The 15738-nt window shown below is 39.3% G+C and overlaps 1 protein-coding gene across 6 annotated transcripts in view; it reads left to right on the top strand.

The window, feature by feature from the left end:
• The first annotated feature begins 1250 nt into the window (after window positions 1-1250).
• The window catches only part of KATNAL1 (katanin catalytic subunit A1 like 1), a 165620-nt gene continuing 151132 nt past the window's right edge, over window positions 1251-15738 (top strand). For 5 of the 6 annotated variants that reach the window (XR_008556563.1, XR_008556564.1, XM_054718732.1 and 2 more), the window contains exons 1-3: window positions 1590-1755; window positions 12586-12761; window positions 14862-15022. Coding sequence is in view for 4 of the 6 variants with exons in the window: in XM_054718732.1 (XP_054574707.1) it covers window positions 12600-12761; window positions 14862-15022 (323 nt within the window). In the remaining 2 variants the exon portion in view is untranslated. Of the gene's footprint in view, window positions 1409-1589; window positions 1756-12585; window positions 12762-14861; window positions 15023-15738 lie in introns of those variants that run through there. The other variant, XM_054718731.1, reaches the window with a different exon arrangement.

The raw sequence follows: 15738 nt of genomic DNA on the forward strand, positions 1-15738 counted from the left end.
GGCTAAAAAGTAAAATGATAGACACGTACTTATGTGGGTGCAGGATAGTTAACAGTCAACAATTAACATGATAACAATAACAATGAAGGAATTTGTGGTATCTGTCCTGGTGCCCAAGCACATTAGATTGTGCCCCAAGGGGTGCTGAAAAATGAAAGTTACAAGTTAACCAGACATTTCAAAGATATGTTATCATAGATGCAAAAAGACGGATAGGCGAAGCAGTTAAGGTAAAGGTTGATCTTGTCAGTGAAGACACTGGCCTAGGACGTAACTACCCACCATAACTGCTTTTAGTTGAAGTTTATTTATTTTTTTTATTTAAAAATATATTTTTGTTGATTTCAGAGAGGAAGGGAGAGATAGAAACATCAGTGATTAGAGAGAATCACTGATTGGCTGCCTCCTGCACCCCCCACTGGGGATCAAGCCCAAAACCTGGGCATGTGCCCTTGACAGGAATCGACCCCCCACGAATATTCAGTCCACAGGCCGGAGCTCTATCTACTGAGCCAAACCACCAGAGCCTATTTCAGACTATCCTTTGTGGTTACTTTAGGTCTTTTTTTTTTTTGCAAGACCTCCATGCAGCTTGTCAGGTTAGCACCTGGCCGCTTTGGTCCACACCTGTTTGATTCCCCCTCAGGGCACACACCTGGGTTGCTGCTGGATCCCCAGTAGGGGCCATTCAGGAGGCAGCCAATTGAAATTTCTCTCTTATCGATGTTTCTATCTCTCTCTAAAATCAATAACATATATTTTTTTTAAATGCAAAGGAAACACATGCTACTTGCAAGTTCTCAAAACTCCCGAATCAGCCTAAAAGCCGTATGCATTACATCTTACAAGAGTCCCTTCTCTCCCACTGCTCAGAAAATGGCAGGAAGGAGGTGTGAAAGGTTGCAAGTGTGATTTCATTGGTGAGAGCCCAAACCGAGGTGGCTCAGACTGCAAAGCGGCAGAAGGGACCAGCCCTCCGGGATGCCCTCCTCTGATGACACAGGTGTCCTCTTAGAATCCAGCCGCATTCACCAGCTCAGCCTCGGAACAGGGCACGCTGCCGCCGGGATGGCTGCTGGCAGGGCTCGTCACACAGCCCTAGAGCGCAATTAGTCACCCGTCCTGCTCAATGTCACCGTCTCCCTCTCTCAAACACGCACCTTCGCACCTCGTTTCCCCCGCAGGCGGCGGAATTCCCAGGCTCCTCCCTAAGCTGACTCCCGAGAACTCCCTCGCTGACACCACCACGCAGCCCGCGCTGTCATGGCAACCGTACGCCGCGCCACCGCCTCTTCACGCACGTCGTGAACTAACGGATTCCACAGCGGCGGAGCGGTGGCCAGGGCTCCACCCCACCCCACCTGACCTGGACCGCATAACCAACATTCGGCCGGCCTCCGGCACCGGGGTAATGAGTCCAAGAGAAACCAGCGTGAGCGGGAGAGCAGGCAGTGGGGCGCCCAGGGTGACAGCCATACTCGGTCCCCTGTCGCTGGCCCTGGAGCGCCAGCCTTCGCGCCGGGAGCGGGAGAGGCGCGGGTCATTGTGGGGATTGTAGTTCAGTGGCTTCTCTGGCTCATGGTCTTGGATGGGCGGCCTGGACGGGTGACTACAAAGCCCAGCGGCCCTGACGGCTGGGAGAGACCGATAAACCTAAAGCGGACCGCGGGAGTGAATAATCTCTCTTTGTGGTGAGGGGTTCCTGGGTGGTCGCGGAACGTGACTGACTCTGTGAGCTAGGAAAGGGAAGTGGAGGTGAGACTTGACTTTCCGCCCGGCCGTGGGGCCCGCCCTGGTTGCCGGGCTCGGCCCTCCCCGGCGGGGCCAGCGCCTTGCGTTGTCTCGGGGAGGAGCCGCCAGCCACCCCGCTGCGGGGCCGTGGGCCTGCGGAGCCTCTGACCCCCCAGGTTGCTGCCTCTCGGTGCAGAACCGTGTGTACGGCACACGTTTGATGTGAGACCCGAGGAGCTCAATTTTATCAGGCTCTCCTTCCCCTGATACGTTTATTTCTACGTTTTTAGTTATGTTTATTCTGCAGTAGCCCAGAGGTGTTTGCATATTAAACCCACTGATTAACAATTCATTGGCGTTTAAAGGTTAAGTGTAGACGTGGTAAAAGATACTTTGCTATTATATCGTAGTACCTGGAGTTTTTACCGTTTTGCATTTTTGCATTTTACTTCCTGAGGGTCATGATTGCAAAATGAGTTATCCTCCTCCCCCAGCTTGAACAGTGCCTACACATATTTTGATTCAATTTTGAAGATTAGATCAACTCTAAAAATCGAAGACTTTTTCTTTTTAGCAGTGATTAGTAATATATATATATATTTTTTGATTAGTCAGTTCTTTAGAATTTCTCAGGAGCATGTTTTCAGGATGAAAAATGCCGTATTCTATTACTACTACTACTACTATTATTAACCAGTGCTCTGGAGTACACCCTACTCCCCAGAGTTAGCTTAGGTTTTGGTGGTAAGGAAGCTGACACAGACTTAGGCAACCTGCCTTGACGACCCTTAGGATTTTTTTCTTTAATAGATAACCATCCTAGAAATTTTGTATTTTATATAGGGTGTCGGAAAATTGTTGGTAGTATGGTGTGCTTTTGTGTGTGTGTGTGTGTTTAAACAATAAAACAATTCAAGGCCAGTATCAAATTCCTTTTGTCAATTAAAATGAAGCTAGCCTCTGTAAATTTTACTTAAAGTAGCAATTTTGTACAAGGTGATGGAAAGTAGGTTTGGTAAGACCATTAGAAAAAAATTAAAGCCAAAAATTAAAGCCTTCTGTTATATAGTACTAGAGGCTCAGTGCATGAATTCGTGCACGGGTGGGGTCTGGCCAGCCCCGCCCCAATCGGGGTGGATTGGGGCTGGGCCTGTTGGGAGGAGGGTGCTGCTGGCCCGCCCCCATCGGCCCATTAGGGCCAGGCCGGCTGTGGGGAGGGGCCATGGGTGATTGGCTGGTGGGCCCTGCCCCCGATTGGGGTGGGGGGGCTGATTGGGGGTAGAACTGGCTGGGGGAGGGTCTTTGGGCCAATTGGGGTGGTGGGGGCTGATCAGGAGTGGGTCCGGTGGGGGGGAGGGGCTACGGGCCAATTGGGGTATTGGGGGCCCACTGGGGTGGTGGGGCCAGCCAGGGGGAGGGGCTGCAGGAGGTTGGCCGGCCGGTCCCACCCCCTATTGGGGTAGGGGGGCCATCAGGGGTGGGGTTGGCTAGGGGGAGGGGCTGCGGGAGGTTGGCTGCTGGCCCCACCCCCTGATGGGCCAGTTCACTGGCTGCAGTGGGCGTCATAGTGACCAGTCATTCCGGTTGTTCCGGCATTCCGGTTGCTGTCTTTTTATATATATATAGATATATAGATAGATAGATAGATAGATAGGGATTTGAAGTATTTTATTTATTCATTCAGGATTTATTAAGAATGTATTATGTGCTAGGCATTATGCCAGGTGGTGGGAATATAGAGATGATAGAAGATGGTGGGTGTCCTGCATGGGGAAGAGTCATGTCATCACAATACCAGTAGTGGGCTGGAGATGGGTACAAGTTGCTATAGGAGCCCAGAGTAGGAATTAATAGTAATATAACACTAACATGTATTGAATACTTACTCTTTAGCCCCTTATAGAATCCTCACAATTTTGTGAAGTAACAACTGTCATTTAGAAATGAGAAAACAGACTTAGAGATCTTGGCCAAAGTCGTAGCTGATAAGGTGCGAACCTGGGATTTCAATCCACATGTGTCTAACTCATCTGAGTCAGGATCTCATTCAATAGTGCCATTCTCTGTACACTTTTATAGAAAGATACTGACTCTGTCTAAGGAGATCAGGGTAAGTCTCCAGAATGATGTGACATTTGACTTGTACTAAGAACGTTCAGTAAACTTTTTCACTGGACAGAGGATGAGGAAAGTCATTCTAGGTAAATGGAGCAACATGCTTTTTGGATATATTTCAGTGCTTTGTATTTGGGGGAAAACTAGGCCATTCTGATGACTGAATCCCAGAATACATGCAGAGTGGGTGAGGCCAGATCTAAAAGTGCTCGAGTACCATGATAAAGAGTTTAGAATTTTTCTCCAACCTGGAGTGACCATTGAAGAATTTCAAGTGGAGTAGTGTTATTGGATTTGTGTTTTAGAAAGAAAAACTCCAGCTTCATTGTGGAGAATGAACCTTGGAGAGGATAGATTTAGAGTGGTGGTAAGGAAACCAATTTTAGAACAACAATAACAACAACATCCAGTAGAGAAATGAAGAGAATCTGAACTAAGCAGTTGGAATTATAAAAAGAGATGGATTGTAGAAATATCTATCTTCTTACATATATAAAAGCCTAACATGCAAATTATCCCCTTGGGAGTTCGGGAGACCGGGAGTTCAGTTGCTCGCTGTGACGTGTGCTGACTACCATGGGGTGGCGTGGAATGAAGGAAGGCCCTGGCCAGTAGCTGGCAGCCGGGGAAGGGAGGCCCTGGGGGGCAGCTGGAAGGCCCCGATTGGCCCTGATTGCTGGCCAGGCGTAGGGACCCTATCCGTGCACAAATTTTGTGCACTAGGCCTCTAGTTTAAGAGATAAAATTGATCTGACTTAAGAGTCTGGGTGTTGGGGCTAGGAAAATTTGGAACTGTAAGACAACTGATTCCTAGTTTCCTGGCTAGAATGACTGACAGGATCATGAAACCATTGGTTGAGGTGAGAAGGAGCAGGTTTTTGTGGAGGTGAAAGATGAAGATAAATCAGTTCAGTTTTGACTGTTTAAGGTTCCTGTGGGGTATTCAGGTAAGGATGCATTTGGATCTGGAGTTCTGGAGAGAGCTCAGGGCTAGAGGTCGAGCTTTACATGCTCATAGTGAAGTTATAGAAGGGAATGGACCAGTTCACAGAGGAGGAATGTGTAGAAACGAAGAAGGGAGAAGTTTGAATATGGAACTTTTGCAAAGCAGCAGCATTTATGGTGTGTGTTGGGCATTTTTGAGAGGAAGTGGGAGTAAAGCTGACACAGTATACTGAGGTTAGGAGGCAGAGGAAGAATCCTAGAGAGCATGCATAACAAATGACAAAGGAGAAGGAAAGTAAGCACAGAGTGGGCCAGAGTATCAGGTGCCTCGGAGAGTGCAAGTAAGGTTAAAGATAGAAGTGTGTCCAATGAATTTGGTGGCTTCAAATAATTTCTAAACTTTGCAATAATTAAGAAGAGGAATCTGAGCATAGGTTACTTGAAAAAAAAAAGTTTAAAATTTTGCATAATAATATATATCAAAAGGAAAAGGAAATAAATGAGCTCCCACGAGTCCATCACCTATCTTGAAGAATGAACACATAATCAATTTTGTTTCATCTATAACTCCTGCCCCCCAACTGGATTATTTTATAGCTAAACTCAGATATCATATCCTTTTATCTGTAATTATTTAAATACATATCTTTAAAAGTTAAGGATTACTTAAAAATATGTAAGTATAATATCCTACTCAAAAAAATTGACAGTACTTCCTTAATATAAAATTATCAGTCACACTATTTATTTATTTGATTTTGAGAGTACATTTATTACAGCTGGGGACAGTGAAACAAGGAAGGGCTTAGGATGGAGGAAGCAACAGGTGAGAGCCAAGATAGGGCTCCTGTTAGCTCTCTGAGAAAAGGGTGCCTTGGAGACAGGTTCAGCGGGTTAGCCCAGAATGCATTGCTGCTGCCTATTGCTCCCCTGGTTGCAAGTCTCCAGGGGACCCTTAAAGTTTAGGACAGTGGTCGGCAAACTCATTAGTCAACAGAGCCAAATATCAACAGTACAACGATTGAAATTTCTTTTGAGAGTCAAATTTTTTAAACTTAAACTTCTTCTAATGCCACTTCTTCAAAATAGACCCGCCCAAGCCGTGGTATTTTGTGGAAGAGCCACACTCAAGGGGCCAAAGAGCCGCATGTGGCTCTCGAGCTGCAGTTTGCCGACCACGGGTTTAGGAGCTCCCTGCCTAAGAGGGAAGAAAGGCATGGGTGTGCTCCTGGGAGGGAGTGTTCCACCCCAACTTTTTATCTTAATGAAGCATGACTACGTAGAAAAGAAAGAGATGAGGCAGTAACAAAAAAGGTTTGTAGGTTGTTTTATTTTGTTTGTTTGCTTTAAGATGGATAACATGCTATTAGGGGAAAAAACCAATGAAAAGGAAATGTTTGAAGATGTAGAGGATGAAAAGAGAGGAGAGAGCTGAGAGAGGTCCCCCAAAATGTAAGAAAGGACAGGATGAGCAGGGTGAAACAATTAATTTGTTGCATTTTATAAGTGCCAACTAAGTGCTAGCTGTGTTCCTAGGCAGAGTGCTGGTGTCGACAGGTGGTGAATTGCACTGAAAAGGCAGAAGAGGTGAGAATACTGGTAGGTTGGATATTTATAGGTTGGGTGGTGAAAGGTGAGCTAGTTCAAAGCTTATGGTTTCTAAGAGGTGGATAGGAATAAAGGTTAACTGGTGAGGGAAGAGATTGGGGTTAGGAAAAGATAATGGTGGGGATTTGGCATAACCATGGTGGAAAAGGGACTGAGTTAGCACAAGGAAGAATTGTTTCACTGAGCCGAGATTAGAAGTCAGTAATTTTCAGTGACAGCAAAACACGAGGTTGTGTGATTGTTTTCTCTAAATTTTAATTGATTGATTTACTAAAGGAGAGCTTAACATATTGAAGAAACCAGTAGCCTGTTGTGCTACTGAGAAGAGAATCCAGACCAAGAACTTATGATTGGACCATTCCTCAACAATTTTGGATTTATTCATTTAACATCATTATTGTCTATTTTGTGTAAATATCAGAGTAAAACTAGATAGGCCCTTGCAGATAGTTTGAATTAATACTTTGCACTGTTTTATCAGCATGTGTAATTGAATTCTTTTATAGAGAATATTCTCCGGGTGCAGGGAAAGGGGTCGGGTAGATCTGTTGTCTAGTTCTGGGACTCAAAAAGATATAAATACTTTATATTTTACAAAATTGTTGGGAAGACTAGACAGCTTCATGAAGGTAAACCCTCAGTGCTCAATAACTGCAGATCTTTCTCTTGCCCATCTCCCCCTCCTTATCAACAACATGGCAGGATTGTCATTTCTGTTGGCAAAAGACCACGTTCTAGGACTTTACCTTACTATATGAGTCAGGTAGAACAGGTAGTAGTTACATTACAAAATGATCTATAAAAGGATTCATCAGTTATTCTTTTTAATGAGGCTTCCTTAAACACTATAAAATGTTATTTTATAGTCCATCAATAGTAGTAATGTCTTTGACTTGGTTTCATCTTCAAAGAAACAGAGTTCCACTATGTGATTTGAGATCCCAATAGCTCTAAAATTGTTCGATTCTCTGACGACATCTCATTTCTGGGCTGATTTATATTATGATTTCACTAATATTTAAGCATCTATTTGTAAATTAAAATATATGTATATTTTAATATACTCAGCATTATCTTAAATACTTTCCTAGGTAACCATAGTTATATATGGTAGCCCTAGTGAAAGTATGAAAGGAAACCATCAACAAAATGAAAAGACAACCTACTGAATGGGAGAAGATACTTGCCAATGATACATCCAATAAAGGGTTAATATCTACAATTTGTAAAGAACTCATACAACTCACCCCCCACCCCCCCCAAAAAAAGAACAGTCCAATTAAAAAATGGGCAAAGGACCTGAGTAGACTCTTCTCCAAAAAGGACAGATAGCCAGTAGACATCAGGGGATTCTCAATGTGACTTGTCATCAGAGAATTTCTAATTGAGACCATCTCATACCTGTCAGAATGGCTATCAATAAATCAGCAAACAACAAGTGTTGGTGAGGATGTGGAGAGCAGGGAACCCTCATGAACTGTTGGTGGGAATGTAGATTGGTGCAATCACTATGGAAAACAATATAGAGGGTCTTCAAAAAATTAAAAAGGGAACTGCCTTGTGACCCAGCAATTCCACTTTTGGGTATGTATCGAGGAAACAAAAATCACTAATTCGGAGGAATATGTGCACCCCTATGTTCGTTGCAGTGTTGTTTACAGTGGCCCAGGTGTAGAGGTAACCCAAGTGCCCATAGACAAAGGGATAAAAAGTGGTGGTGCATAGATACAGTGAATATTACTTGGCTATAAAAAAGAATGAAATCTTACCATTTGCGATAGCTTGGATGGACTTGGAGGATATTGTGCTGGGTGAAATGGATCAGTCAGAGAAAGACAAATACCCTATGACTTCACTTATATGTGGAATCTAAAGAACAACATAAGTGAACAAATAAAATAAATAGACTCATAGATACAGAGAACAGACTGATGGTTGCTGGTGGGGGATTGTTGTGGGGACTGGGTGAAAAAAGGTGAAGGGATTGAGAAGTTAAATTGGTAGTTACAGAATAATCATGGGGATGTAAAGTACAGAATAGTGAATATAGTCAATAAAATTGTAATAACTATCTCTGGTGCCAGGTGTGTACTGGAAATACCACTTTATAAAGTACATGATTGTCTCATCACTATGGTGTATTCCTAAAATGAATACAAAGTAATAGTGAATGTAAACTGTAATTAAAAAATTTAAAAATTATATGATTGGTTTTAAATATAATAAAACACCTTACATTTTTGGTATAAACTCCAGTTGGGCATAATGCATTATCTTTTATATATATTACTGGATTTGATTAGCTAAAATTTAAAATTTTTGTATCTACGTTCTCGAAGGATATTGGTATATAAATTTCTTATAATGTCTGGTTTTGTATCAAGGTAAGGTTTGTCTTAAAGTATGAGTTGGATGTTTTTCCACCTCTTCTTTTTTGAGAGAATTTGTGTAGAATTGGTTTTATTTTTCCCTTAAATGCTTGGGAGAATTCACTAGTGAAGCATTTGGATCTGGAGTTTTGTGTTGTTTTTTTTTTCCAGATAGATCTTATATTACAAATTGAATTTCATTGATTGCTGTAGGACTATTCTGATTAATTACTATATTTTTTCTTGAGTAAGTTTGGTATGTTGTGACCTTCATAGAATTTGTTAATTTCATTAAGTCCCCTTTTGCCTTTTAATATTGCTGAAGTTTGTAGTAGTAGCCCCTCCTTTATTCTGATTTTGGTAACTTATGTTTTCTTTCTCCCTTTCCTGGTCAGTGTCACTAGAGGTTTATCAATTTTAATGATTTTTCCAAAGAACCAGCTTTTGGCTGTGTTGAAATTTTCTGTTGTTTGTTTCTGTTTTATTGATTTCTGCTCTTAACTGTATTATGTTCTTTCTTCTACTCTTTTTGGGTTTTAATTTACTTTTGTTTTCCTAGATTCTTATGACAAATGGAAAGCAGGAGTTGGCGAACTACAATTTGGGGCCAAATCCAGCCTGCCACTTGTTTTTGTATCACCCATGAACTAAGAATGGTTTTTGCATTTTTTTAATGGTTAAAAAAGTCAAAAGAAGAATACTGTTTTGCGACATGTAAAAATTAAGTGAAATTCATTAATCAGTGTCCATAAATAAAGTTTTATCGCAACACAACCACATTCATTTGTTTACATATTATCCATAGGTACTTTTGTACTAGACAGAATTCAGTACAGAGACTTCTGTTATATTCTCACTAGAGTCCCAGTGCATTAAATCCATGCACTTGGAGAGGGGTCGGGGGTGGGGGGGGTGGGGTCCCTCAGCCTGGCCATTTCAATGCCAACTAATGTTGTTTGAAGTGATACGAAACTTTTTTTTTTTTAAATATTTTATTGATTTTTTACAGAGAGGAAGGGAGAGGGATAGAAAGCTAGAAACATTGAAGAGAGAGAAACATTGACCAGCTGCCTCCTGCACGCCCCCTACCGGGGATGTGCCCGCAACCAATGTACATGCCCTTGACGGGAATCGAACCTGGGACCCTTCAGTCCGCAGACTGATGCTCTATCCACAGAGCCAAACCGGTTTTGGCCGAAACTGTTTTATGTAGCTTTCCATGCAGTCAAAAGTTAAAGAAGTGAGATCTTCATTACCCCCCCCCCCGCACACACACACAGGATTTGCAGTACATGTATTTTCTGTGCTCAAATTACAGTTTTAGCATCATTTTTCAGACTTTGATGCAAGTGCAAAGAATATTTTCATATTACAAATTACATTTTACTGTGCAGGTGAGGCATTTCCTCCTAACTCAGTTGAAAGAGGTTAATCTGCAATGTATAATGACATGCAAAGGACAATATCAAAAGAATAGATTCTTTAAATGCCTTCCAAACAATGATTATGCTGAATGAAATTATATTCTTATGATTTGATATCAGTATGTGACAGTATCTATCTGGGTAAAAAGACATTTTCAAACATGAAATACATAAAATTTCATTGAAATCATCAATGTATGAACATTTGCATTTGAATTTTTAAAACATCCTCACCTGAGGATATGTTTACTGATTTTAGAGAGTAAGAAAGAAAGGGAAACATGGATTGGTTGTCTCCCATATGTGCACTGACTGGGGATCAAACCCAAAACCTATGTATGTACCCCCAACTGGGAATTGCACCCACAACCTTTCGGTGTACAGGACGACACTGCAAACAATTGAGCCATACTGGCCAGGGTTGCATTTGATTTTGATGTTAGGGAACAGTAACTTTGAATTCCCACTAAGTGAAATATTCATCCTCCCCCAAAGAGTTTAATTTTTATTAGAAGACCTGTTTTACAGAAAGTTGTGCTCAACTATTATCAGTATAATATTTTGAATTTCATCAATAAAAATTGTGGAAATTTTGTCTCATTGTGTCACTACTTAAATAATGTCCTCAATATTGCCCATTAGTCCTTAAAACTTAAAATATTTGCTGTTTGATCCTTTACAGACAAAGTTTGCTGACTGCTGCTTTATATCAAAGTATTTTTATTCTGCAAAGTTGTGTACCTGCACATAATAGCAGAATTAATGCTTAGTCTCACAGTGACTTTAAAAGAAAATATATAGAACAGTTTTGTTTCTATTGGATTTATTAATTGCAGATTTTTCACTGTAAAAAGACCTTCCTGCTTTGTGTTAATATTTAATTTGAGAAGAGGCTTTCTACGGTTCTATATTCTGTTATTAATCTACAGAATATTGGAATTTCTTACCGTGTAAAAATAGTGTACAATTAGCTGCAATGTAATTCTCAAGTAACATAGATGATGCATTCAGTGAACCTGTGCTTGGCGAAGGGGCAGATATAACATGCCAAAACACATAAAGGAAACAGCTTTATTTTCAAGAAAGTACTGTAGTCCCTTAAAATGCCTAGAACTAGATGTGGTTAATTTTGAGGCAGATGTTAGAGCCCCTTAAGAATAGATAAGAGACAGAGAGGAAGAGCCAAACTACCCACACCAAGCTCGAATTCCCTCAGGGAGGCATGGAAAAACTGCGATTTGATTTTCTCTTCTAAGGGTATTCACTGGTCTGCTGTTTGAGGAAATAAGAACAGGCAATTTGGACTTCTTCCCGGGATGTCATTCTTCTGTATCTCTGTAGTTCCTACTCTTTGTAGTCTTTTTTTTTTTTTTATAATATATTTTTATTGATTTCAGAGAGGAAGGGAAAGGGAGAGAGAGAGAGAAACATCAATAATGAAAGAGAATCATTGATTGGCTGCCTCCTGTACGCCCCCCACTGGGGATCGAGCCCACAACCCGGGCATGTGCCCCTGACTGGAATCGGACCTGGGACCCTTCTTCAGTCCCCAGGCCGATGCTCTATCCACTGAGCCAAACCAGCCAGGGCAGTAGTCTTGAGTGGAAAGTATTTCTGCATGGAAGTCTGGAATGATTCTGGGAGATGTTTAGAAAGCCTGGAAGAAAAGCTAGAATGATGGGCTGGGGAGCTTTGGTGGAAACCAGAGTTTCAGATGATGGTCTTCTAGCATCTTGTAGAATGGAAAAGATTAGTGATAGTTATTTGCACAGACAAGAAAGAAAAAGTGATAGAGAATGGCAGGATCATGGGTGATTACAGTTGAACAAAAAGAGCTCAGGTAGTTTAATTCATAGGATTTTGCTTAGATTTAAGTTGTATGGCACATTAAAGGCACATAAATGATGCGTGGACACTAGGCTGTTCTGTTAAAATGTGTTTCTTCAGTATGACTTTTTGTTTTTAGGTCAAAAAGTTTTAGTGAGAAATTCTGCGGTTTTAATTGACATAATTGGAAAATATGTGATATTCATATATTTCTTCATTATCAAGAATAAATTGAAAGAAATTAAGCAAGATCATCTTTAGTACTATTATTGCAGCTTGTTGTCATTACAAATGAGCAAGGAAAACCAGTACCTGTAACATGAATCCGTAGTTCAGAGCTGTGTAATTTCTCATTATTGTCTTGGGTGTTCTTCTCTGAACTCCTTTGTGCTGCCAAAATTAGAAACTTTGTTCAGTATTGTAAGATGCATTCAGATAACCTCAAACAAAGAGAAAACCATTTTGGCTTTCCGTGTAGTTTTAAGCTGATATTTTAAAGAATAATAATAAATATTTTGAAGTCAGTGCTGAAAACTTAATAAAAAGTCATTATATTTAATGTTTAGGTCTCTGAAAGAAGATGAACTTGGCTGAGATTTGTGACAATGCAAAGAAAGGAAGAGAATATGCACTTCTTGGAAATTATGACTCATCAATGGTATATTACCAAGGGGTGATCCAGCAGATTCAGAGACATTGCCAGTCAGTTAGAGACCCGGCTATCAGAGGCAAATGGCAACAGGTAAGGTCACATTATTCAGTGAGTCAGGGCAGCAGTCTATTCTTGAAAGATTGGAGCTTGACATGTAAATAGTTCTTACTTGTCTGAATACTGAGGTATATTTAAGATGCACTCTGAATAGTTTTCTCTCTTGCCTAGATAATATTTTACATATTTATTATTTCATGAGACATACTTCAAAGACACATAATCCTAATTGAACCTATTTTATTTTTTAAAAAATTTCATGATCAGTTGCCTAATTATGAGTACAAACTTTTGAAATAAATGATTGCTACTTGCCCTTTCCCCTTTCAGTTCTACATGTAGTTTGACCCATTTCATAAAACTTTTCTTTTAAGAAAGTTTATTCTTCTTTTGAAAGATTCCTTACAAATACAAAAGGGTCAGTAATCTAATAAAAAAACACTAATATATTTGCTGTCTCTTGACTATACAACTTGATTTTATAATAGTACAGTTAATAAAAACCTTGAATTATAATTTTCCACTTATTCTTAAAACTTAAAATCCTTTTAAAATTATAAGTACAAAGTCAAGTATTTCTTTGAAGTTTCCATTTTACGTACTAATGCCTTTTAAGTGTTTCTTCTAATTTTTCCACTAGTCAGAAATTGATGTTTTACTAAATTTGTAGGGTAAATTGGGCTTATTTTCTGACTTAAGTGTTACCAGATTATGTTGAGTGAGAACAATATACTTGCTCTAACTCAAGTTGAAATTTTTAGTTGTTTTCCTTTATCCTGCACCCTAGCCACAGATAAGAGTGGTTTATTAATCTAGCATGGAAATATTCTTGACACGTTCTTAATAATATTAAATAGTTGCCATTTTTATTCAGATATTTCTATTGTTTCTTTCCATTAGGTTCTTGAAATTTCATTGCTCCAAGTATATCTTGTAATTGCATATATGAGCAGATGAATTTTTCCTAGTTTTTTTTTTTATTCTGCATCTCCTTAATATGTTCCTTTCGATATATATTAAATTGATGACTTAATATAAAGTGATGATTCTCTCTTCCTTCCTCTCTCTCTTCTTGAACAATATTACCTATTATTCAAGGTAAAGTTCAAGGCACATTTCTTATGCTCTGCTTTACAGTAAAGTGTGCATTCTGATAAAAAAAATTAGAATTGTTAAACTGAATTTATAAATGTAATTTTCAATCTATTAGTTATTTGCCTTTGAAAATTAGTTTTGGCTCAGAGTTTCAAAACACAAGAATTTCCATATACTAGGTGCTCAATGAGATTTTTTAAATATAGGAAAAATCTGGTCTTTGAGCCCAAAATAAACTTTGCCCAGGACTTGAAAGAATTTAACAAGGCCCAAAGAATTCAGATTTTAGATGAAGGAGAATTTAAATAAAAATTATAAGTGTGTTATTCATATAGTATTTTACCACTTCAGGCTTTCATATGCCCATGATAAGCAGGCATTTCATATTTAGTGAGATTTGGGACAGGAAATGCTGGTCAAAAATTTGGCTGATAAGTTTTTGGAAGCTAGCTCTGATCAGATAGCTCAGTTGGTTAGAGCTTCGTCCCAATATACAAGGTTCCGTGTTTGATCCCTGGTCAGGGCACCTACAAGAATTAACCAATGAATGCATAAATAAGTGGAACAACAAATTGATGATTCTCTCTCTCTTCCTTCCTGTCTCTAAGATTAATAAATAAAAAATTTAAAAACTGTTTTTTGGAAGTTATTTCCAAGTATATAAAAATGATTTAGCATTAATATTATAGCTCTCTGGGACTGGCTAACTTGTTACTGAATTAGTTGCTTGTTTTAAATTTTGTTCATGGTCATTACATTCCTTGGTAGAAATAAAGTTTCATTATGAAGGTGTATTACTAGTTCCCCTGTGAAAAGGTATTTAATTATGTCTTTTTTCTAACTAATTCCTACCCTTCTGTCTATATCACTTTAAATAGTTCTTTGTTTTTGAATATATATATATATTTTTTTAATGACTCATGTTGTATACTTTGAAAAATATTTAAGGAAACTTGCATTCTATAGCAGTTTATATAAACTTGAAATAATTTCTGGCATAAAGGATATTTATTTATTTATTTATTTATTTATTTTAAGGTTCGGCAGGAATTATTGGAAGAATATGAACAAGTTAAAAGTATTGTCAACACTTTGGAAAGTTTTAAAATTGACAAGCCCCCAGATTTCCCTGTGTCCTGTCAAGATGAACCATTTAGAGATCCTGCTGTTTGGCCGCCCCCTGTACCTGCAGAGCACAGGTAAATGGGACTTCATGTTCTCTTTAGGTACTTTTGTAGCTAATTAATATTCAGAGCAAAGAGAGTGAAGCTTTATTTGAACAAAGGATGAAAAGTCTCTTGGGTGGCATGTAAATATAATACCTGTGTATATTTTTTACACCTATGGATTTACAGAGTTTGTATTTGATAAAGAACAGAAGCCATATATCTTGCTTTTAGAATGTTTTGCTACTGTACTTATAACAATAGAAATCTACTAGTCCTAAAATTTTTCAGTTAAATGAAATATTTTAGATTTCATAGTATCAGCATCAAAACTTGGATGGCTTTTTTGCTTTAAAACATTTTTGCTTTGAAAGACACTTAACAACTTTAGATGAAATGATAGACAAATTGGATTCATCTGGTTGGGCTTACAGCCAATTTCCAGAATCTTAGTGTTTACTATTTCTTAAAGGTTAAAGGTCAGAATTCCCTAGTGTGGCATATAAAGCTCTTAAGTTTATCTCCCTGATGCCCAGTCTGTGCATCATCTACATAAACCTCTCTCTTCTCATTCTTTCCTGTCATCTTGTCTTTGAACAGTTCTTTAAGGAATACCCATAGTCCCCATCTAAGCAACTTATATTCATTAAGTCTCAGCTCAACTATATTTCATCCTCTCTGTAGCCTTTTTTAAAATTTTCCCAGGCATGATGGCTTGTCATAGAGTTAGGTTGCATTTTTTGGTATCT

This window comes from Eptesicus fuscus, chromosome 7, assembly GCF_027574615.1.
Source record: "Eptesicus fuscus isolate TK198812 chromosome 7, DD_ASM_mEF_20220401, whole genome shotgun sequence".
NCBI classification, from domain to species: domain Eukaryota; kingdom Metazoa; phylum Chordata; class Mammalia; order Chiroptera; family Vespertilionidae; genus Eptesicus; species Eptesicus fuscus.